Raw genomic sequence first — 25484 nt, 5'->3', positions numbered from 1 at the left:
GGGGCTAAATAAAAGGGATGTGGTAGCGGAAAGGCATCTTGTAGGCGTGGATCGTTTTCCCTTGCTGCGAGTTCTTCCGCCGTTTGGACGTCTTTGTCCTAGCTGATGATGGGGAATAGAAGGTGAGAGGCAAAGCCAGCCTTTGTTGGCTGTAACAGTTACAACATGTGTGTCTCAGTCCGATAATGCTGCTGCTGGGCTCAAAGATAGCTCAAACCCTTTCAGATCTATTCAAATGGGATGCTGTTCTTCAGCAAAACTTTTGGCAGCAGAACATGTGTGACCAGAACTGCAGCAGTCATAAGGGAATTGGAAATGAAACGTTAAACACAACTAAAACTTGAAGTTAATGGGTCTCTCTGTATGTTTCTGTGAAATTAACAGTGTGTATTGAATGTGTGATGTTGCTTGACAATAGCATGCCTACCTAAGACAGTAATACCAACTACTCTGCAGTCAGGTATTTCATTATATGACTTAAAACACGAGCTGTATGTTTAAAGCTTGCACATTGCTGAAGCATGGAATAGGTTTGCTCAAAGCCAACTACAGTGTCGAACTGGTTGTGAGGCAACCAGCTGTCATTCTCTTACCAATATAAATTGGATAGATTCATTGACTTTATATCAGCCACTTTATAAAATAGATCTAAAATACTTGAATTGGGTGGGAGAGACTGCACTGGTAAGCTATATTAGGTACTTGCTATTTTTGTAGTTGACAGGAGTCCATCACTTTATGAAGATGTTTAATCTCTGTTATATTAAAAATCATACAAGCAAGCTTGTGGTTTTGGTTTGGTTTTTTGTTTGTTTTAGTTTAGTTCTGCAACAGAAAGTGCAAGGCAAAGGTATGGCATTTTTCTATGTAAAATTAATATTTTTTTTCTGTTTCACTTTATGAAATGCATTAAGTGGCTTTTTTTTAAATTATCATCCTTTTAAACAACTTTGTCCTAGTTAAATTTTCATAAGTGTGTACAGTAGATGCTGAGAGTTAAGACGGTATTGACATGCATTTGACTTCAGTAGTCTACCCATCAGTATTAATATCCATTCAGTGCTGTATTCAGTATATTCATAAAACCCCTTGAATTAGTATGATATTTCTTAGCATACCGAAACAAAGTCCTTTATAGACTCCAGGAAAATATATAACAAAATGTCTAGCAAGCTGTATCTTGGGTTTTTGTTTTGTTTTTAGTCAGGGCTGTTGGAAGAAATAATTGTCTTAACCATCTACAGAATTACTGTGTCAGTAATTTTGTGCAATTAGTCTTGAAATAATTTAAATAAAATTTTATTATTTTATTCATTTGAAGTTAGTTTATTGTAGGCCAGATTTCTGGAGACGTCTCAAATACGGCCTTAGAGCTGATAGTATTGCTGCTGGTAGCTTGCTTCCAGGGTTTTCTGAAATGTGCCTTGAAACAATCTTGATTCTTGAGATATTTTTGGTTAAGTGCTATGTGGCCTTTAAGTTTGTTCACACAGTTGTTTTGTTTGTAGCCTACTGGCATATGCAGTCTTTACTTTTTCTTCTTTGAATAATATTCACAAACAGTTTTGTTTGTAGGAAACAAATGCTACCAGTTAAGATTTCTTCAACTCTCTGTTAATTGATTTATGCTTTTTTTTTTCCCTTCCAGTTTGCCTGTTGCTTTTCTTAGATGACCTTTTTACATATTCAGCAAGGAGAAGAAAAATGCTTTTTTAAGTAGCTTTTGCTGTTTCTTTTTCTCACCTGTCTTCTGTATCTCTTCTCTACCCTTTTATTGTTTTGTGCTTGTGTCTTTCTTCAGGTCTCCTTTATTTCTGCTTCTGTGCATCAACTTAATTCTTTCTTTTCTAGAGTATGTAGAACTAGAAGCTGCTTATAATCTTTAAGTTAGCTTTGAATGTTCTCTGTTTCCCATGTCGTCTTTGCCCCTCCTTGTTTTGGGATTCATTTCCTACTGTCCTTGTGTTCTGAGCAATTGAAGTGTCTTAATTTTTCCTCTTTCTAGATGAATTTTGGTACTAATTACAAAATATTTCTTAGTAAATTTTACACATTTAGATGGGCTCTCGCACTTCTTCTAGTGGTGTTCTTGTGGCTCAGTTATATAAGAATTTCTTTTCATTCTCAACATAAATACCATCTAAGTTATTTCTGTATCCTAGTACAGGGTCTATTAAGAAAATTGAAGACTGTTTGCTGCTGATAGAACTCGGGGGACACCCTCAGACTGCCAACTTTTCATGACTATTTCAGGGCCTTTTTGCCATTCCCAGATAGGTGTTCTATTTTTTCCCCGATTCAGTATTTCAGTTGCATTTTTAGAACTGTATTACTGAAATGAAAAAAAAAAAAAAGTCCAGGCTGGGAATACTATATAAACAATATTTGTTCAATAATACTGTAATACCCAACCTTCTGATGTGTTTTATACAAATGCTTTGTGGTCTGTATTTGTAAGGGATAACAAGGTGGTATTGAAGTGCCTCAACCAAACACATTAAAACTATAATAAAAGGAGGCAAGGGGAAGAAAAGAAGTTTGGTTAGTTACGGCCTTTTTTATGTTAAGGGCACATAGATGCTATCACAAAAATGAAATGCCTATACTACGAAAGTGGGCATGAGTTTTAGAATAAGTTTTAAAAAACCCAACAAAATCTCTGCCTAGAGATATGTAAAAATGAATTGCCTTTATTTTTTTCAGGTCACTAATTCTTGGAATCTGTTTTGGGTTTTTAGAAGTCATCGACCTAGTTATATACAAACGTTAGTGTCAGTTTTGTAGCAAAGTTCTTTCAGTACTGACATTATAAAAACAACTTGTAGGCTTTATTTGCACTTGATAGTGTTGATTTGAGTAGAGACATCACAGTGAAATTGATCTAGCAACTAATGAAATTCACAATGAGATTTTTAAATGACCTTTCAGGTATATATTTATATAGTACTTTTGCTCAGTCTTCAGTCAATGCTATTTTGGGACTTTAAATGGGGAGGTGTACAATATGTAACATGGACTGTTCTGTTGGATGTTTCCATCTGAAAGAGCTGTTTCGTTGGCCTCTGTGATTGGCTCACAGATGAGCATTACATTTATTTCTTTTTTTGCTGTTTGGAATAAGTATCATGTTTGATATTTCAACACTAAACAAATTTTCGTTGCCAAGGAGGAAGGTTTCTGTGGAGATAACAGATAGCTTGAGCATTTGAATATGTATAACTGTATCTTCTGTTAGGCTAAACAGTTAGGATGGTAATTTGCCTGTTAAGAAGTTGACAGCAATGGGAAGTTAATGTATGGTCCTGGCTACTGGGATGAGGAGAAGAATCCAGTGGATGCTGTATCAAAGCATCTGGTTTGAGAGAGACTGGCATTATGATCTTAAACTTCAGATGCTCTACAGAGCTTCTGTGACCTTTCCCTGTCAGGGAAGGTCAGGGGAACAGGAATTTAAGCCACTTTAGTGTATTCAGTTTATTCAATGTATCCTACATTGTGCTGGCGAAAAGCCAATTTTAGGTGAAGGAAACTCCAGCTTGTACCAAGCAACCAGGAAAACCCCATGCCAAGCTCCACTTGGGGATGGCTTCCTCCCTCCTCTCTCGTTGTTTTTTTTTGTTTTTTGTTTTTTTTTTTGTCCAGCAATCATTCCTGGGATTTCAAGCGGATGCAAAATGACATTTGTATCTCCATTTGTAAAAGGGGATGTAACTAGACCATAGCTTCAGCGCTGGCTATGCTGGCTGGGGAGAGCTTGTTTTTTCTCCCAAATGTTTTGTAAACTTCCTGGTTTGGTTTTTTGTTTGGTTTGGTATCTGACATTCACTGTATATGGTTTTGGGCTTAACTGTTTTCTTTTTTGCCATCCCTTCCTCCTGACAAATCATGCCTTGACTGTTCTGGTGTCTGTTTCAGACAAGCAGCAAAGTGAGGCTGACATTAATTAGCTGTTTACATTTACCAGACATAATATAAATTTTGCTGCTGAAGTTATATAGTGCAAACAACATTTGGCATTTTGCTGTTTCTTTTCTCTGATGGGCTCTCTCAGTTTCTGAACAGCTATACTTTTTAGGTCCTGAAGGCTTCTATGATTGGAAGGATGGCATTTTGACTGTGTCTATGTGCAGACTTTATACAATTAAAATAAAATTATAGGTCTAATAACTGTGATCTCCTCATCGTGCCTTTAATCTCTACAGATGTTTAATATGAAAGCAATATTAAGCATCTTTTAAATTAAGATACTGATTTTATTGTTTGCAAATGCCCAGTTATTTTGGAAGAGTGGGGAGAATACACAGTTGTAGAAGGATGTGAATGAAGTGGTATTCCCCCCCCTCCCCCCCCCCCCCCCCCCCCAACTAGTTTTGTATGCTTGCTGCCAGGGTCCTGTTCATCTTGTGATTGGCAATTGTTTTTCTTGGAAAACCTGTATTTTAATTAGAATGGATGTGTCTTGTCCACAGGGGACAGTGCAAAGGAAAATGTTTTCAGGAAAATGAAGGGGAAGAGCATTAAAGTAGAAAGCCCTGGCGAACGTGTTTCAGAATCTGGAGAGAAAACGGCTGAGTAGTTCTTGGAAAAGATTTGTTCATATAGTAGCCAGAAGGTTGACTGGCCTTCTCTTAAAACAAACAAAAAAACCCCGAAACCCCCCAAAAAACCCCAAAACCGACCAACCAAAAAAACCCTCCAAAACTCTGTTGTTCAGAACTTTTTTAATTTGAAGATATAAATTGGCTTTGCTTTGATTCGTATTACTGAAAAAGTAATTAATATAGTAGTATAAGCAATACTATATAAGGTCAGTCTATATGGCTTTGAAATGTGGATCTGCAAATACCACAGTTCCATGATCTAACTTAGAGAAGTTCTGTACTCGTTGTTTCTAATTACATGAGGTATTTTTTTCTTAACTGAATTATTGGAGGACTTTGGGAATTGATGTATTGAGAAAGAATACATCTATTATCTATTATCTATTTGGTGTTGTTTGGCATGTATCTACATTTAGATATGGTGTAAATACAGGATTCCTGAAGAATTTTGACTGAGCTGTGCAAATTCTGGCTTTCCTTACTACTTGTACATAAGCTGTCTTTTGCGGAGGGAGTTCCTGTGGCTTCCACGTTCTTCCTGACTGATTCAGGAAAGCTGAAGGCAAGTGAATGGGGAATGGCCTGCAGGAACAAGAGTCTTGTAATCCGGACAAGATCTTTCACAGAGAAAGTGTATTTTGCAACAGCCAGCAGTGCGTTATGCTGGGTTTCACTGTTTTCTCAAGTTGGGATCAGCCTGTTAGCTCTTCTGCATCTTTCTAGAAGTGTGATTTTGTTTCAAAGTATGTCTTACAGTAATTCATCGGGCCTGCTTGTAACTTCAGAATTCTCTTCTGATTAGTAAATAAGTTTTTGAATTTGTTGGCTGTTTAGAACCAGCCTAGCTTGGGCTGTCCCTAGTTCACATAGGAAAATCCTGCCACAATAGCTGTTCCAACCAAAGCAGTTTCCTTGTGGAACTGCTCTGGAATTGCATGTGTGCTGACCTTTTATTTCAGAATAATTCATGTTTGCAAAACAAGGAAAGAAAAAAAACCTTGCTGCTCTTTAGTTATAGTATGCTGAACTCTTCCAGGATAGCTACTGCAGAGAACTTCTTTTCAGAGCACCTATCTGGGTAATATTCCTATGGATGAGACCGCAGAAAAAATGCATTAGCTTATGTTTCCCAATAATAGAATTAAAATTTAGTAAACCATATATGTATGTATTGCTAAGAGCATGATTTAGCCAGCAGGACTTTTATAATTCTTGTATGACAGAAACTGCAAAATTGCCACCATTCTGCCTTGGGCGTCAGAGTAGATGCATTGCTTTTCTTAAGAGAATTCTTCAGGAATTACTGTGTCTCATTGAGAAATCTCTCCTACTTTGCAGTTTCTTACTGTCATTCTCAAATGTTTGTTATTGTGCCACTGAAAAAGTCATAGGGAATGCTGACATCACTGCCTTTTTGTTTTCTTGTGCTGTCCTGCAGTAAATCTGTGTTGTGTTGCAGGAGTTCTTTGCGGTTTTTCCTATTTGATCAGATAATAAAAAAATTATCAGTTTGTCCTATCAAAAGCAACGAACAAAGTTTGCATCGCTTTCAACCAATTTTCTTGTTGGAAGTTCCCCAGTAGTTTATTTGACATGTTTCCTTATAAAGGTTTTTTTCCACAGATGATTTATTTTACATTGGCTCCGCAAAGCGGTTATGAAGTCTAAAGATAGACAGAAGAAAGGCAGCAGATTCTTGTAAGATGACTTGAAATTTGTTGCAGCTGATACAAGTCCATTATCATTTTAATAATACTTGAAATATGCAACAATCTGAGCAAATGACTGTAAAAAAATCTCATGGTTCTTGTGCATCAGTGAGACTCCAGGTGAGTCTGTGTGTTTATTGCCTTCTTGCTGCATGGACTTCCTAAGAATAAGAGCAGACTTTGGCTTATTTACTGAGCTAATTGGTGAGATCCAGTGAGTCACAGGACAGTGACACTCAAAAGACGTGGCATGTCTTTAAGGACAACCTCATTGGAGCACAAAACAGTAGACCATACAAATGCTCAGGAAAATGAGTAGACATGTAAGGAGAGCAGTGTGGAGGGAGCTCATGACTTAAGCATCAACACAGAAGACTCATGCAGGAAGTAGAAGTGAGGACAAGCTCGCTGAAGGATATAAAAATACTGCCTGCATATGCAGAGATGGTATTAAGAAATCCAGTGTTCCACTAGAGTTGAAACTGGTAAGGGACATCAAAGGCAACAAGAAGAACTTCCAGCACTGCGTCAGCAGTTGAAGAAGAAAAAAGAGAAACGAGGGAAATACGGGCTTGCTGCTGACTGTGACAGGTGATTTAGTGACAGTGAATATGGACAAGGCTGAGGCACTTGGTGCTTTCTCTGCTTTGGTCTTCACCAGCAGTGTCTTCTAGGCCTTTGTACCTATAGACGGGGCTCAAAGTGGAGGGTAACTATCAATAGTGGAAGAGGATTGGGTCAGGGTTCTCTTTTGAATATGGAGAATATATCTTTGCATACTGTTGGGTATAGGGCACAAGTCTTCTAAAATTAGGAATGCTAATGAGGACTTGGAAAAAGACTAAGAAAGCCAGTGAAGTAAATGTTTGGGATGAATGTGAATGGTTGTTCATAGTGTTACTTCAAAAATTTCAATACAGAGTCTCTTCCATTCGGCTTGTCAACAACCCTGAAGTGATTTTGAAAGTAACATGTCTTGCTGTTAATGAAGTTGGACAATTATAAAGTTACGCGCTGCTGTCTGCTGCTTCTGAATTCCTGAAAAATGTGGTTAGTAATACAGCAGGTTGCAAACCAAATTTGCTCACAAGAATTAGCATAATGGATGGGAGTAAATGCCTTTTGATACTTAAGAAGTGCACACAGTTGAAACATGCAGGGACAAGTAAAGAAGAAATGAAGGATAGGGAGGCTGAAGCAAGATCATTAGGACTGTTAAACAGTAGAGATGCTGGCTTTTTGGAGTGGATCACTGTTCTTACAGATTTCAGCTTTTTAATTTGTGAGAGTTAAGTGCAGAATTGTTTCCCTGTTATTGTGCCATTCATCCTTGATTGTTTTAGATTAACCTGAAGATGATGTTGACAATGATGAAAATATAACTGTTAAGGAGGCAGTGAGAAAGCTGGTAAGATTTACATCATATATACTGTCAGTGTGTATTGAAATAAAATAAGTCCCTGGGTACATCATCTCTTCTTATCTTAGTACTTCTAGAAAAAATGGTTTTACCATCCATCAAACTTAGGTGCTTATCTGTGAGACTGATGATGGTTAACAGAGCAGAGTGTTAAACACTCAGTAATGGAAGTTTGACACAATGGTTAAACAAGCAACAGACAGCAAGGTGTTCCTGTATTTGCTCTTTTTTTCTGAGCAATCTATATAAAGTTCCTCTAGATATCACAGCTTATAAATATTTCAAATTAGGATCAGGTATGGGTCCAGAGGAAAACCTGACTGATCTGCCACAAAAGGTTAGAATTTGTTAATGCTTTTCAGGACTCATCATGAGATGGGTTTATGCATTTCAGTCCGTGCTTAAAATACTGATGAGCATTCTGATGAGATGACAAAACAAGCGTGATGTTGGTGCAGACTTATTCCTAAAAATTCTGCAGTACCTTTGGTCATCAGTATTGGTCTCTGTCTACATCTGTTGTATGAAGGACTGGCTGAACTGAATTTGTATTCTGAACAGACCCCATATCCATCACTTCCCTGCACTGGCAGAAAAAGATCAGCTTTGTGTTTACTGCTTTCCTTGCCGTGTTCCCAGACAGTTCTTGGTAATGGACGTGTATGGGGCCCAGATTGAGTGCGTCATTAGATGCTGTATTATGTTCCAAGACCAGATTGCTTTAATAAGGGAATGTAATGCAATTTGAAACAAATTTCCTGATGTGTGGCGTACTGTAGTGTCTCATCTAATGTATGACTTTACATTTGCAAAGGATCCAGATCGTTCCTTCTACATCCAAAGATAACTGTGGGAGTGGTGTAAGACATAGTGTTTTAGTTCCATACGTAGTTTGGTGTGTGCCCATCTCAGCTTCCTGCAATACCCCTCTTTTGGAAAGACCAAACAATGAGCAGTAGTGTGCAGCAACTTGTCCCATGGATCTTGGTTTCCTGTCTTGATGAGGTTCTTGGTAAGGACTTGAGCTATTTATTACTATCCTTTCTCTACTTGGATTATATGTTCAGGAGAAGCCACTTCATCCAAGTCTCACCTCCAGCCCTTTGAGACTGAGTGATCGTTCTACCCATATGTAAGAAGTCTTGCTCAAGAGACGTTAAAAATATTTTTAATAAATGAAACCCTGGTGGCTTTTGTTTTTTTCCCCAGTGCAGCTGATGAACCTTTATCATGCCTCATCTTTTTGAGCAGGCATTCCACTTGTTTTAAATTGTGAGGTTTGTTAAGAAGTGGTTTGTTGTTTGTCACTCTGAAATGTATGTTTTTTCACATTCTGTAATATCAGTAATTCTTCAGAAGTGTGCTACAACGGGAGCTCTCTCAGGGAAGCTTCCAGAGCTAGTTCGTGCTTTGGCCAGATTGTTCTTCAGTTACTCTGGTAAGATTTCAGTGCCCAATGTCCTGTCATAAGCTCCTTGCATGGAAGGTGCCCAAAGTTGATTGGAGAAGGTCAGTTGAAGAAGAAAATTATTAACTACTTTCTAGGGGAGTTTTCTGAAGCAAAAAGTCTTAATAAGGCTATCCTTCTGTTTCCTGTGACCCTGTCCTTCTCCCTACTCTTTCTAGACAGTTGACCTCACTGCTGTCAAATTTGACTTAGATTTACTTTGAAAAATATACACAATCTGCATTGGTTTGTTATTCACCTATTGAGACAAATGACATTGATAAAACAGCATTTTTCTGTGCCATAAAGCAGTTACACAGTAAAGTGTTAGAAGAAAAGAAGGCTTTCATTTGTTGTCGTTGTGCAAGCTTTCTAGGGGTTTGGCCTTGTATTTTAATATTTATTTCGTGCTTCTGCATACAAGTCCTATTTCAGTAGGTTCTAATGCTCTCATGTAATATGTTCCTGTCTTGTCTTACTGCACCAGTAGAAACGTGCTGTCTGATAGTGCTGTGTTGCTTGACCTCTGCTGATCTATTTTTCATTTTTAGAAAAGTCACCTAAGATGTCACTAAATGTATGATATTTAAAAGATATTCAACACTGCTTTTATTTCATGTTATGCTAGGTTATGTACTCATGATTTACTTGAAGTCTCGAATCTGTTCTTGCAGAACTGGTAAGCTGAATTGAGGTTGTACAGCAGTAATGCACATTCTAGCTGTCAGAAGCATCTGTTGGGTTTTTTTTTTGTTTGTTTGTTTTTAAGAGAATTGTTTGGTAGTAGCATTAATATAGAAACATTTCCTAGCTGACAGCAATGATTGTCAGAGCAGGTTTTCTCATGGCATGTCCATGTTGACTTTCCAGCTGCAGAAAACTGGAAGAGTTTAATACAGCTCTATTAAAAAGACAAAATCTTTTCCATCAGACTTTCAAAGTATTATGTTGACATATCTGGGTCTATTGTTTATTTTTAGTTTTAACATGGTAGTAGTCTTGAATCACTTTTAAAGCCCATGTGCTCACAGCCGCTTATTGGACCATGTAGCCCAATTCTGCATTTTATACAAAAGTGCTACAGGAGAACATTTTAAATGTGGACTCTCAAAGCAAATTTGAAATTTCACAGCCTTTAAGTATTTCACAACTTCTTACGGTTTGTTATTATGTAGACAGATGTTTGCAGTCAATTCAGTTGTAAATACTTATATATATATACACACACAGAGTGGGAGAGACAGTATAAAACAATGTTTGTTTATATATTTAGAGTATAAAACAATGTCTGCACTTATGAAGCTGATATAATACATTATACAAAAAAAACAAACTGAAAGGAATAGAAGATTGTAATAGCTTAATGTACTCAAGTGTACGTCGTTAATATCTTTTTGTATAATGCTCCCGTTAGTATTAACATGGCCAGCCCGTGTTCATGCTAACAGAAGGTTAAATTCTTTAGTCTACAGAGTGAAGTGTTACTGCAAGATGTTTCAAAATTACATAGTAGAAGACATAGAATTTCCTTCTGAGCATTATAAACAAAAATAGCTTTTTCTTTTCCAAAAATGTTTCTGGAGAGATTAATATTTGGGGTAGAAAATGTTAAGTAGGATATTATTTTTTCTGAAACCTATTATGTGTTTAGTTTAGCCTTAAGAGATAGAAAATACATCTGTCTACATGGCTTTTAAGTGTTCCATGGCTTTTAAGTATCCCAAGCAGGTTTAGACAGTCACTGGTTTATAGCAGACTTGTCCTTTAGTGCCTACGCAGTGCGATACCACTGTGTTAGATGCAGTGAGTCTATCAGACGCTCCTTTGGGCACTGTATAGCAGAGAACAGGATAGAGCACTGTTTGCAGGAGTGATGAAAGCAAGCTAAAACTAAAATATTACACCATTTTGATGTTTAAGAAAATCATGTAGCTGTATTCCAATTTTCAGAGCAGTGGAAAGAGTTCTGTGTTGGAAAGTCTTGTGGGGAGGGATCTGCTCCCACGAGGTACTGGAGTTGTCACCCGGAGACCCCTTATTCTGCAGCTGGTGCATGTTTCCCCAGAGGATGGTCGGAAAACAGCTGGAGATGAAAATGGTAAGTGTGATCCAAGAGTGTGTTTTGCTTAGTAGGAAAGAGACTTTTAATCTTTCTTGTTCACGTGACTGAAAAATCAGTTGTATACTTAAAACTCGAGTGTGCTTTTTAAAATTTACTTGGAAGAAAAAACACGCTGTTGTCACATCTGTTCTGTCCATTTAACAAATGTCATGAAGCCAAAAGCTTTTGGATATTCAAAATATCTTTAATGTTTTAAGCTTTCCTGTTTGTTCTTAGGAAATGCTTTTGAGAAAAGCAGGCCAAAGAAACCATTTCAGTTATGATAATGATTGTCTATAGTGTAAAGAACATGATTTTCTTGTGTGTGTTTTTCTTCCCCTCCTTTTTTGCTGTATAAATAAGGTTTTTTCCTTGAGAAGATGAGTATGTGACTTCTTAGAAGGAGGTTAGGAAATAGATAAGTTCTGAATGGAACGTGAGGAGGAGAAATTAAAACAAATTTGTAGTAGATGCAAACAGAATTTAATGGGCACACTCTGTAGCTTACAGATGCTACCTTATTGGGCTGCACTGAGAGATTCCAAGTGCGTCAAGAACAACACTTTAAATGTTCTGAAGCTGTCTAGTTTGAAGCTTGTGTCTTCTGTAGTATTCTCTATTATCCTTCAGCAGATCAAGAAAGTAATCTCAGTTGTCCCTTGGGAGTTTAAATGCTCCTTCTATACTAACTAGTGCTCTTGATCTTATGAAAGAGTAGCAGGGACATATCCACCTTCTGATCGTAAGATAGATCTTAGCTTTTTGATGTAGACAGTAAAAAGTACACAGGCTTTTGATGGTGTGATAAACTTGGGGCTATAATTATTAATTCTCATTGTGTTCAAATTTTTTGGAATTTATTTCTGGCAATAGTAAGTCAAGGTATCAGAAGTTCTTTATAGTATTTGTTTTCATACAATATTTATAGCCTTTGGTTTCTGAAGAACAGTTACTCATATTGTGCGGTTTAAAAGGTTTAAGCTCCAATTTTTATTATTGCCACAAGCAGAGAACACAATTCAGGTTCATAACAATTAAGAACTTTTAGTGTGCAATCCAGGGTGTGCTGGATTGTGAGAGATTGTAGGATAATTTGGGTTGGAAATGATCTCAGGAGGTCTCTAGTCCAGCCTCCTCCTCAAAAAGGGCCAACTCTGAACTCAAGACCAGGTTGCTCAGGGCTTTATCCATTTGGGTCTTGAAAACCTCCAAGGGTGGAGAATTCAGAGAGTCTCTGGGCAACCTTTTAGAAATGGCACATTTGATCTCTTTAAATGTGGTTTTGATCTCTTTAAATGTGGTTTTATGTTACTTGCATTGTGCAGTGTATAGTTTCTAGTACTTTTCAGAATGCTTTGATTCTGAGTTGTAGGATAAAATACAATTTTGTTCTGCTCTGCAACTTTACAGGTATAAAAGATGGTTTTGTAATTAGAGTATTCTGAGTCAAGGCAGAGCCTTTTTGTTGTAGGTTGCATTTGATCTGGGGATTCAGATTTTAAACTTAAAATGGGATAATGATATTATTGCATAAGGATGGGCTAAATATTTATAAGGCCCATTTGGATCTTGGGGGGGGGGGGGGAGAAATCAGTATTTAAGATGTACATGTTATAATCTCTTCTTGATGTTCCTTTGAGAGAGACATGGGCTTGTTTGGTAAGAACGGACAAACCTTTATGACTTACCAGTTGTGTATGAAACTCTCGTCTCCTCTTCTCCTCTCTTCTCCCTCCAAAATTCAGGCAAATTGCGGCCTAAATGGTTTTGTCACTGATCTGGTTTAGCATATGTACAGATTGTGGTGTTACATCTGAGAAGATCGGATCAAGTAGCTTGGAAAGAAAAAAGATGGCAATGTCTTATCCTGGCTATGCTGTCTGACATTGTAATAAGTCACTATACTACTACAGGTCATATTTTTGTTTGTTATGAGGTGGATGTTGAGGTAGGGTTGAATATGTGTTTGGGATTTCCCAGAGGGAAATCTATCCATAGTCTTGCAGAAAAGGATTTTCTCCAGATAGGGGTTTCTTATTTACAAATTGAGTATTGGACAACGGAATATCAATGTCGGCATGCTGCTTCCTGAATGTGCTGGTAATGAACTCTCTGTGTGCACAGATACTTTTATGCAACTGCCTTTTTGTTTTGTGATTTCTGTTTTGTGATTTGTCACCTTTATCCATCCTAATGCTTGCTCTAGATATGTTCTAGTATTACGTATAAATACATCCATTTAAAAATAGTACTAGTCTGTGGTTCTTATAAGCTTAAATTTTACCTCTGTCTGAGTGTTTGCATCCAGAAAGCTTCCCTGTTTTTAACACAAAGCACTATGGATTGCTGTGGTATTTGTTTAAGCATGGACAATTGCCTTGTCTTTATGACTATGAAGATAAAAATTGTGTCCTTCCAGTATCTTAATTTTGACATCTTCTGATGCATGTGAGCTGCCAAAGACTATCAGCTCATATCAGTTTAGGGGTTTTGGTTGGTTGGTTTGTGGTTTTTTTTTTGTTTTGGTGGTGTGGGGTTTTTTTGGTTTGTTTTTTGTTCTTTAAAAAAATAATTATTTGATTCTTGGGAGCACATTGGGAAAGATTGTTGAGAAAGAATTGCAGCCAGACATTTGAACTAACTTCTGATTTTCTAACATGCAACATTAAAGATCATCTCTGCTGTTCCTCAAAGTCACTGATGAGCTATGTGATACCCTTGTACGGTGGTCACTGCAATAAATTAAGATAGTCAGAAAACAGCAGAGAACAATTTTCCATTAAATAGGAAGAAGTGCTGTGTTTTCATAATGTGATATTTCAGACTGATACATACATTCTACAGAGATGTGTGTGGTTTGGTGTGAAGGAAATGTTCTCATTATGCTTTTGCTGTTTATTGTTAGCCTCTAGTGATTCAGCACATATGGTGTATTTGATGTGGTGATACCACACTGTGGTGTTCTCTTATCAAATTGCAAGAGAAGCAGCGTTTACGAGAGAACTGGGTCTGGTCTTGTGAATTATTAAATTGGTCTTGTAGCTAAGGCCTATTCTGGTAGCTTATCCATTTGTTAGGAAATGGAAAAGAGGAGTGAACGTATGAATGGTCAATTAGTAAACGTTTATAGGTTCTTTTTTTTGTCCAAGATAGGAAGCTGAACACTATTCAAATTCTGAACAGACAGAATTGATACGGAACACAGGAATAATTAATACAGATCTGCTGCTTGCTAAATCAACACTTTTGTCAGCTTTTTGCTCTCTTCTTCAAATAGGTATCTCTTACCCCTAGCTCCCAAACAGTGTGGACTGCTTCATTGTCCTTAGCTTTGTAGAAGCACAAGAGCAAAAGAGCTTTCACTCAAGAGCTTGCCATCTAGTTAGCGTCAAGGATGGAAAAAATGATACCACATACAGAAGAGATTGGAAGATGTGCATGGTTTTTTCACAAGTTGGATTTTTTTTTAATTTAGAGAAAGAGAGCTAGGAAAGGATGAGGTGATGGGGGGGGGGGGAAGAGAGTTCAGATGGTAGTCTGCTGGGTCCAAGAGCTGTGAAGGTGTGGGAACTGGAAACCTAGGAAAATAGGTAAGATTCTTCATGCTCTGCTGATTTTTGTCTTTTTTAGCATTTGGGAAGTTCTTGTTGCCATGCTCCAAGAAATCCTCTATGGTGGTAGCCTTTTATGACTCTGAACAGCTTCTTTGTGCTCCCATTGTGTATGAAGAACATTTCTACTGCTTTAGGAAGGGAGAAGAGATACATGAATAACTGAAGTCAGTTATCATTGTACTGTATTTGAGCTTCTTAAAGGAGCATTGCAGTATAGGAGATAACAAGTAACAATTTGGTGGAGGGCAGTTAAGAGAATAATACCATAATTATGTCTAGTTTTCCAGTATATTAATTAAAAGTTTTCAGGTCTCACTCCAAGATATGAAAAGCCAGAAAAGCAAACAGACTGTTGCTTTGTTCAGGAGGTGTTTTTTTTTAAAGGCAGGATCTGTTTGTTCTTAGTAGCTGCTGTTTTAATAATTTCTTATAATCTGTATAATGACCGAATTGTAATTTCTGTGTACTCTTGTCTAGCATTGTAATCAGATGATTAATTCACCTGAAAGTTTTGCCCGAAAAGCTTCCAGAAAGTAACATAATTGGCAGAAGACTGATTTACTAGTGAAACTAGTGATAAAAAAAAGTTCTACATGTAAACCAGAGCATTGGGTTGTTGAATGTAGGCTAATTAAAATATTTTCTCCTTGCCTTGACCATCCTTGCATTTTGAGTAATGCAAATCCTTCCTCCTTTCCTAAAACTCCTTTGCATTGAATTAGAGCTATTGGGAAATTTTTCTCAAATATTAAAGGGGTGTCAGTACAGACTTCCTCAGAAGAGTGGGGCAAGAGTTCCCCCGCTGTATAAAATGAAACTTCTAAAAGCTTATACTTGGACCAGATGAGATTTTCTGTACGCTTCAGGAGACTGCATTTATTCCTTAACTTTTTTTTCTTCTTTTTTTATGTGCACCAAGGCTGAGGTTAAGACTAAGCCATTTATCATGGCTTCAGTCTTCTCTTGTGTTATGTATAGCAAAGAAAACTTGTGGCTTGTTAAAACTTAAAAAATTTTCAGTCGTCTTTGATCCGTAGATGTTAACAAGTTAAAATGCAATGCCTCTGACTAGAATGCATCTTTTTTTATATGTATTTTAAAAAGTTAATAGATTATAGTAAAACGAAACTTTTTTTTATACATAGAACTAAGCCTTGTACCTAGCTGCAAATTCCTATGCCACCACAAAACCAGTAATTTAAGACTAAAACAGTGTGTCCTAGAAGGACATCATCTCCCTAAGAAGGACATAACAGGAGAGTGCTTGGTCAATCTCTTTCAAATGTAATGGTGGCAGTATCTTGCTGTATCTTTTTCTTCCTGGCTTTATGCCTGTCTTTACTTTCTTGGATTCAGTTTTTAAGAGGGGATGAGCAATACAATCTTGAAGATACTGTACTTTCTTCCTGTATGCGCATTTTGCTTTATTTCCTCTGAACTGTAAATAAACTAAACCTGTTTAATAACCTGGAATTAATGAGCCCTTTCATTTTGCACTTTGGAGACTGGTATGTAATTTTGCGTATTTACCAACCAAGACAACCAAAAGCTGCCTCCTAACAATGGTTTCTTCATAGCTCATGTGCCTGCAGAACATTAAGGACAAAAATAGTTCGTTTTAAAAAATTTTTTTCCTTAATGGATCCAGTCCATCTAAATCAGCATATTTCTATTGATGATAAACCTCTGACTTACCCCCTGAGCAAGACATTAAAATAACTCCCCAGATGTACTAGGCTTTCCAAACTGATGAATTGATTGTTGCTGTGCTACTTGCATTTTGTGCCAAACAGGCACATGTCAAAAATGTCTTCACTAGTTTGTTTTGATTCTTGCACTTCCATGGTGCTGTACTGGCATTACATAAAAATACAGAGTTGTAAACTCATCAACCTTTCAATAAAAAGTTGTTTTCGTAATGGGTTTTACATAAATATTTTGAGAAAATTAAAAGTTGAGAAGGGTGATAGCTAATGTTGTCTCTTCTTAAATCTGTCTCAGAACTGCCATAATTGTTTTTTTAATTGAGCATTAGAAAGATTGATGCAAAACCTCAGATTTCTTTCCCATACAGTAATATTACTTCCAGTGACATTAAAAATGTTTCCTTACTCTTTCTCGTTCTTGCCATGAGTAAATGATGAGACACATACTTCGCCAAAGAAGTTCAGCTTTGCGGAACCTAATGGTGCTGTTTTCTGTGCTCAGATAAAAATGTTGTGAGCTGTTGGAATTAGATGAACAGCAATAATAAAGTCATCATCAAGTAAACTTTGTCGTATAGAATATCTGATTAATATGCATCATTTATCAGTGTTTAGTTAAGATCTTATCTCTGTGCATATTGTTAATGTTATACATTCTCATCAATAGTAGAATAGCATGCACATCTGTCTGCATGCATTTGTGATCTTTGTAGTACAATCTGCTACTGAAAGTTAATAAAAATGCTATATTAAATGTGATTAAAAATTTTAAACATTCAATGCTGTTTCTCTTTAACTGCAGACCCTGCTACATGGAAAAATCCAAGACACCTTTCTAAAGGTTGCTTTTTCTCCCTATGCATAAAGTGCATGCTTATATACACTAAACCACATACATTTCATGCCACTTTATTGTTGATTACACTTTTACTTTTACACTTTGGCTACTGTGTTGATTGATTATTTTGCTGAGTCTTGTGATCTGGTTGATTTTTAGTTTTCTGACCTTGTTACATTAGAATGAGATGATTTTTGCTTTTCTTCTGTGCCATTGCTGCTTCATAGAATTTCCTGCACTTTTAATTCCCAAATCCTTTAAAAAAATCTCTGTTGATCAGTATCTTGAAATTCAACTTGAGTGGAAGAATGTTTTGAAAGATGAGTTGATTGTCAGTAAGCAGGGTGTTTGCCAAATGGCCAGATTTCTTGTAGACTGTTCTTCTCAAGCAGCTTGCTGTATTGGGGAGCAGAGGGGAAATGACCACAAACTAAAAATTTGGAATGGAACTTAACACTAATACTTGGAAACCTAGTTGTGGAAGTGTGAGTATCTCGCAGTGTGACTCTGCTGCCTGTGCTACGAAGCAGGAATTGACAAAAACTCCTTTGCTGTTTCTGGGACTGCTCTTGAATAGCCCCCAAGTAATTCCCGACATCGGTGGTGACTGACAAGAGTTAAAATGTTTGGTCCTTGACAGATTTGGGAAGAGACATGTTCTCCTAAGACTTCATTGTTATGCAGAATTCTTATGTATTTTCTGTTTCCTTGGTTTTGGTTCTACAGGTTTTTCTAACTTTTTTCTTTCAGCTGTAATTTGATCTCACTTGCATGGTAAAAGAAAAGATGCTAAAAGCTGGTATTTTTTTCAGGTTTTTTAAGCTATTGCTAATAATTCTTTTGCTTTCTGTTGCAAGCTGATATTTAATGGATTAGACCATTTCTGAAAAATGGTAATATAGCTGATTGGCTCAGTCACAATTAAGAAGGTGGACCTTGTGTAAGAGAGACAAATTAAAAAGAGTAATAACATGCAATGTTTAAGCAGAATCATAAATGTATTTGTACTGAACTATTTAAAATCTAACAGTAGAAAGCAGACTCATTTTTCTCGCTGCTTGGAAAAAAGAAATCACATTGTAGTTTTCAACAAACAGGCTCTTGGAAAAATGTCATTGAAACATCTGCTTCCTCTCTCTCATGTATCATTTCTTTGTTTTCAGAGATAGATGCTGAAGAGTGGGGTAAATTTCTTCACACCAAAAATAAGGTACGTTTACTCTGATGGAGTAGCAGTGAAGTAGTAGCTAGAAATTGAAGGAAAATCTAGGGAGGAATGCAGGGGGAACCTGTGCAAGGGTAGCTCTGTGCTAACTTATTTTGGATTGGTGGAAGAATAGTTTTGACAAGAGTGGAAAAATTGTGAAATGAAACTCTATCCTTGTTCTTTGTCCTCTTTGAGATGAGACTAGGTTCAGGCTACATGTTGTTTTTTAACCTCAAAGGATTGCAACTAGATTAGAAATGGAATTAAGTGTTTGAAATTCTGTTTAGGTGAATACTATTTTATACCTTGTCCGACATTGATGGGGTAATAAGTGCTAATAACTGCGATCTCACAGTATTAATCAACAGATTAAATACCAAGATTGCAATTTCTGTAATTTTTAGCACTGATGATTGCTGTTAGCATTAGCTTAAGGGCTAATAGTCATTCTTATTTTTTCTCACCTTCTGTATACTTAGTTACAGAGTTTTTCACTGTCTCTTGGAGAAGAGAGCATTATTTTGCGATTAGGTAAGTGGATGCTGTCTTTGATTTTTAAACAATTTTTTTCTTCTGTACTTCAGATCTATACAGATTTTGATGAAATTCGTCAGGAAATAGAAAATGAAACAGAGAGGATTTCAGGAAATAACAAGGTAAATGTTGCATATCTTTGTCTTGCTATAGATTCTCTTGCTGCTTAAACCTTTCTTAAACAGTTTTGGCAGCTAGAAGAGAAAAGCATTGAACTATTCTAATGAAGAACACAGTAATGCTGCTTGCTATCTTGAGAATTTTTCACTGTGTTCATGAGATAAATGACTTCAGCTAAAAGAAAATGCAGAGAATTGCTGTTGCTTTACTTCAAAGCTTCCGTAATAATAGTGCAAAAAGCAAACTTTGACTCAAACTTGCTTCCATTTTTCCACATACATGGCTTTATGTGTAATTATAAAATCGAGTCTTCTATTCTTGCATGTCTGCATAATCACTGAAATAGAAAAGTTTTTATGCATTATACTGGGGGGAAAACAGGGCTGCTTCCAAAGACAAAGGAATTGGTTGACTGATGTGGCTGGCTTTTTTTTCTTCACCACGTCATTGTAAGGTGTATGATGGAAGAAAGTTTTTCTAGCATGAAACTACAGCTTTTTGGCTTTCTAAAGGGTGCATTTAAATAATCCAGTACAGTGATTAATTTTTATTATTAATATCTTTCTAGGGGATCAGTCCTGAACCTATTCATCTTAAGATTTTTTCATCTAATGTTGTAAATCTGACTCTTGTGGATTTACCTGGAATGACAAAGGTAAGATGCAGAATGCTTCTTACCTTCTGACTCACCGTGAACAGTGTATTTTGAAATGACAAGTGTATGTTCACTCTTTGGCACTATTCTGTATTGTTAGATAAACAGCTTTCCTCAGGTTAAGTAGTTGGTTATATAAATCTGAGATGTCACTTCTGGTGTAAGATTGGGTTTCTGGTGCTCTTCGCTGTTGTAAGAGGTAGATTTGCTTAAGTTCTTCCTTTCTGTATAAAACTGAGGGATTGGAAGCGTTGTGCGGCTTGCATGTTCTTTTTAATAGAAGTAGTAGTACTTGAGTTTCAAAGTTGTGCCTGCAGATAGATGGGTAGTTGACAAGTTTGAAAATGTTTTCCCCATTGCTTCTCCAGAAGTTGCTGTGCGTATTTTGCATAAGATGTTGTATAAAGTGAGGATACACTACACGAAATGTTCAGGTCCTGTTTGTTCAGGTTTTATACTGAATAATTTTCTGTAGCACAAAGATGACAAGATGACTTCTCGCCTCACTCTGCCAGTTGTGCAGGTGGTTCTTGGATACCAAGCATCTTGACAACAGTATCAAATAATTTGAATTGATTCTTATTTCTACAAGAGTGTTTTTGATTTTTATACCTTTCAAGATCTTCCTTTCTTTCCTGTTTGTTTGTGAAGGTGGGAGGAAAGGGCTGGAAAACTTTATCTTATGCTGTGGTATAGGGTGTGAACTTCCAATAAATGGTCTCACACAGGCATAAATACAGAATTTTGAACAGTTCTATGTTGTTTTTTCTCTAGGTGCCTGTTGGTGATCAGCCTAAGGACATTGAACTTCAAATAAGAGAACTAATCCTTCAATTCATCAGTAACCCAAATTCAATTATTCTGGCAGTCACAGCTGCTAACACAGACATGGCCACTTCAGAAGCACTTAAAATTGCACGGGAGGTGGATCCAGATGGTAAGCAGCAAGAAAAACTGGGTCCTGTAATTGAACTTCTTAAATTAAATCCTAAAATAAAACTGAAGTCATTCGGGGAAAAAGTAGTAAGAAAAACAAATGTCACTGCATTTCCTGGAAAATACAATTACTATATTTGCTTAAAGACTTCCTGCTGCAGTCTCTGCAACTCAGAGGATGCTGTGATGAATTAATATCTAATAGATTTCTGGCTTACGACAGGCCAAATAATTATCTTAGTAGTCATAGGAGCCACTTCTGTTTCCAGAGCACCAAAATGGTGTTACAGAATGTTGGGGGTTTTGAGATTTTTAGTAGTTTACAGTAGTCTGTTAGGATGACTTCATGCTTTATTGTCCAATGTTGTTTCTTTTAGTAAAGAAAATATGCCATCCTGCAGCTAGTAATTGACTGTCTAGCTGTTAGTGACTTTTAGTAAGAATAAAATTAATATATACTGTCAGTATCCATTTTGGTGCCCTGCATTTATGTGACAGAACTGACTGATTTGATTTAAGCTAAAAAGAGGATTATCATTTTATGTTTACCTAATGACTTTGAAACAGATCAGAAGCTACTGGGTGCCTGCTTCTATGGAAAGTGCTATCGGTACCATTGACTAATAAATGGCACTGTGTGATTTGAAAGAATATGGAAGAGTATACATGGAAAATAGGTATACTGAAATTAGGCTAAAACTTAGTGTTGGTATGCTTTACTCTCAAATTTTCTTCCCACAAAGTGTAACATTTCTTGATTGTTTTCAAACTCCGAGTCTGCTTTGGCCTGTCTGCCTAAGCCTTTACGGGTTCCACAGCCATGTAACCTCGAGGGAGAACCTCTTCTGGCAGTCTTAGTCAGATTGTCCTGGTTCAAGGCAGCAGACCCTTTCCTTTTAATTTACCCCTGTAAAAATGATCAGCTGTGACTTTTGGATCACTTCCCAAAATTCTAAACCTTAAAGGTCTGGAGTGGCAGCTCATGTTGCAGGTTCTGTAGGAATAATGTTATGTAAGAGACTTGAAGTACTAAAGTAGGTAGACGCTCTGTCTTGTATTCATCTGAAAGTTTCAGGACCCAAGAACCTACTGATTTCACTGAGGTACTGGTTTATTTTTAGACTCAGTGTGTTATATTTTAAAGAAAGTTCTTGCTACATTTTTTTCAGATCCAAGAGCTCGGGAAATATTAAGGTCCCAGACAAATCCTGTGCATGTTAGCCTACCTGTTTAGATGTGCAGTATTTACCTATTTAATGAATTTAGGTCACTTTTTCCTCCACAGTGTCCAATATGAAGCTTAGTTAATTCAGAAAACATTCAGTCACGTATCCAATAAAAATATGTTTCATTAGCAAAATTAAATCCCGTAAAGCTTCTTCAGTGGATGGATTTCAAGCTATCCAGTCTCTTGGGGCTTTCAGCTATGTATTTGATGCACTATGCTAGAAGTGGGCCTGTTGCCTCCTTTAGCAGCTTCTCCAGTGGGTAGTGGTATGTCAAATATAGTTCCGAACAGATTGCCATTATGTCTGGTCCAACACACATGCTAGAAATATGCTCAGTCTACTCACACTTGCGAGTCCCCTGCCTGCCTTACTTAGTCTTCTCCACAAGTGCTTAGTAATGCCTCTGACCTCATGTAGTATGCAAAAATGTTTGTTGTAATCAGTAATGACTATAATTTCAAACTGCACAGTGTCTAGACCTTTTTCTTTAACCAGATCTGTGTGGGGAGCAGTACCTGCCACATACTTTCTTATACTCCTGTTAATAAGGGGCTCCAGGTAGACTTAATACTACATGTTCTTGCGCTAGTCTTTGCTGGTTTGCAGTATTAAACTTCATGCAGCTGTCTGAGGAACTTCTTGAATGACGAGCTTTAGCTACCCTCATCAAGACAAAACATCCCTGTGAGTGAGTTTTCCCTTTGGTAGGTCGAAGAACCCTTGCTGTTATCACAAAGCTGGATCTCATGGATGCTGGCACTGATGCTATGGATGTGCTCATGGGAAGAGTGATTCCAGTCAAACTTGGCATCATTGGAGTAGTGAACAGGTCTGTCTGGGCACATTGCTGCTATTTTTAAAACTGTTAATATGAAGCAATGCTTTCGGCTTTTTTAATCATGAATATGGTTTTAAGAATAAGGTGACTTGATGTTGAAATAAACTTCTGAATAAGCAAGCAAGAAGCTTGTTGTTCACTTTTCAAAAGCCTGTCTGTTCTTCTTCCACTCAACCAGCTGCTAATTTAGAAAGGAGTAGGGACACTTCTTCTAAAAGAACTGTAGTGTCACTTCTTTCCGCTGTTGTTTTTTAGCTTGAGGGATGCTTCTGGTCAGCTGATCACATTAGCACTGATCCAGTACAGATCTTTGCATATGGCTATAGTACTGTTCAATTTATTTTTTGCATTAGCTAGGTCAAATCTCATGTAGTTTTGATAAAAGCGTTGCTTAGTCTGTGTACAGATGCTACCCATACTGATTTGTTGACTATACTGCATGAAACAACAAATAAGACCCTTTATTGTCTAAGGAAGAGGAGTTGTGTGTGTAAAGCAAAAACCAGCCGTTAGATGTCCTGTCCAGAAAAGCAGAAGTGTAATTTTTTTTTACTTTGCATCTATTAACTAGTGCGTAACTCTGCCTTTTAACTTCAGGAGTCAGTTGGATATTAACAATAAGAAGAGTGTAGCTGATTCCATTCGTGATGAGTATGGTTTTCTTCAAAAGAAGTATCCTTCCCTAGCCAATCGAAATGGAACCAAGTATCTTGCTAGAACACTGAACAGGTATTACATGTTATGTAAAATAAAATAAATGTGTGCTTTTAAAGATACTTTAAGATATAAATTGGTGTGTTAGAAACATGTAAATGTTTATTTTTACTTTTCCTTTCTCTTTTGGTGCCGTACAGTGATACATGAAGGAAAACTCTGGTTCCAAATTCGGCTTCTGAATTTACTGTAATTTTCCTGAGTAAATGTTTTCCTTTGGTGATTATTTTCTGTCTCTTCTCTGTTTTGATGGAGATGATAAAGCTGAAACTTTTCCTCCCTTCTAATTGAGGGACTGTTTTCTATTTTTAGACTGCTGATGCATCATATCAGGGATTGCTTGCCAGAACTGAAAACCAGAATCAATGTTTTAGCTGCTCAGTACCAGTCTCTACTAAACAGCTATGGGGAACCTGTTGAGGACAAAAGTGCCACTTTATTGCAGCTTATTACCAAATTTGCCACAGAATATTGTAACACTATTGAAGGAACAGCAAAATACATAGAGACTTCGGAGCTGTAAGTACCAAATGGTTTTCCAGAATATTGACTGAGGGGTTAGATCGACCCAGTGGCTCTTCCTGGCTTTCATTGGCAATAGTACTACACTAGAGTGTAACATACTCAAAAATGTTTGAATCCAAGTAACTGTAAAAAATGTTTGCAATGAGAGCTTTTTTCTTGTTTGCTACTTCAGTTGTTATTTTATTCTTTCAGATGTGGTGGAGCCAGAATCTGTTACATTTTTCATGAGACTTTTGGAAGAACATTAGAATCTGTTGACCCACTGGGTGGCCTTAATACAATTGATATTCTGACTGCCATTAGAAATGCTACTGTGAGTGTTATTCTGTATTTCTAAGTGTTGTTGCTATATATTGGATTTGAAGATAAGGTTTCAACAAATCTGTGCTCCTTCAGTCCTGTGAATTAACGATATCAGCTGAATGAGGTAATATGAAGAGGCTGAATCCTGCTTTTTGGTATTTTAAGTGGAAAAATTACCATATCCAAATTTGTAGCCGTTATCCTATATGGAATGAGTTTACGGTGAATGCTTACAGCTCATTACTGTTATTTACACGCTGAAATAAACCTCAGGCCCAGCTCTGGCAACTCTATGCTAAAGCTATTATATATTACAGAAATGGTGATGGAAGAGCGCCTCTGCATTTACTTTGCATTAAGCACTTCTGCTAGTTGCGAAGACTCAGTCTGAGATGTATGGGCTAGGACACATTCAGATATTTTAATTGTATGTAAGGGACACAACTCTTCAATGGTTCAGTGTTTACATGACAGATTTGGTTTCTTGTGAATATGGGAATTGGTGTTGCTAAGAATTAACAGTAAGTTCACTTTTAAATTTTGCTGTGTATAGAATGTTCACTCCTTAGAGCTTGACTTTGGATGTCAAATACATAAGTCCGCTTTTGTACTGTGTTCTGTTGGGTATGGACAGACAGTCAGGTTTCTGCATGGTCAATAGTTACTCAAACTTACAAAACTTACGTGCGTGCTCTTATCCTTCTGTAAATGTAAAATGTAAAAAAGCATTTAGTAACAGGAGAGATGTCTTGTTTTTATGTGACGTATCACATCTTTGTGTTTCTAAAGCTCATTTAATTTAAAAAAAAAAAAGGAAATTTCAGGTAAAAAAATGTTTTATGTATAGCTAAGCATTGGTCTGTATGGTCATAAATGAAATTATCCCAAACACTGTAAATCAGTGACACTGTATTAGGATTATATTTAACAGAAAACCCACCTACCTTGCAGTAAGAATTGTATGCTCAGGTCTGTCAAATAAATAAT

General features: G+C 36.9%; 1 protein-coding gene across 4 annotated transcripts in view; it reads left to right on the top strand.

Moving 5' to 3' along the window:
- DNM1L (dynamin 1 like) overlaps nt 1-25484 on the top strand; it is a 39185-nt gene that overhangs the window by 712 nt on the left and 12989 nt on the right. For 2 of the 4 annotated variants that reach the window (XM_076340491.1, XM_076340469.1), the window contains exons 2-11: nt 11128-11275; nt 17401-17439; nt 18600-18646; nt 19228-19299; nt 19866-19952; nt 20727-20889; nt 22826-22946; nt 23553-23684; nt 23982-24188; nt 24387-24507. In XM_076340491.1, coding sequence (XP_076196606.1) covers nt 11128-11275; nt 17401-17439; nt 18600-18646; nt 19228-19299; nt 19866-19952; nt 20727-20889; nt 22826-22946; nt 23553-23684; nt 23982-24188; nt 24387-24507 — 1137 coding nt within the window. The remainder of the gene's footprint in view (nt 1-11127; nt 11276-17400; nt 17440-18599; nt 18647-19227; nt 19300-19865; nt 19953-20726; nt 20890-22825; nt 22947-23552; nt 23685-23981; nt 24189-24386; nt 24508-25484) is intronic. The other 2 variants (XM_076340502.1, XM_076340480.1) reach the window with 1 other exon arrangement.

Source organism: Aptenodytes patagonicus, chromosome 1, assembly GCF_965638725.1.
Source record: "Aptenodytes patagonicus chromosome 1, bAptPat1.pri.cur, whole genome shotgun sequence".
Classification (NCBI taxonomy): domain Eukaryota; kingdom Metazoa; phylum Chordata; class Aves; order Sphenisciformes; family Spheniscidae; genus Aptenodytes; species Aptenodytes patagonicus.
Note: the sequence above shows the minus strand (reverse complement) of the source record. Positions and strands in the feature narration are given on the sequence as shown.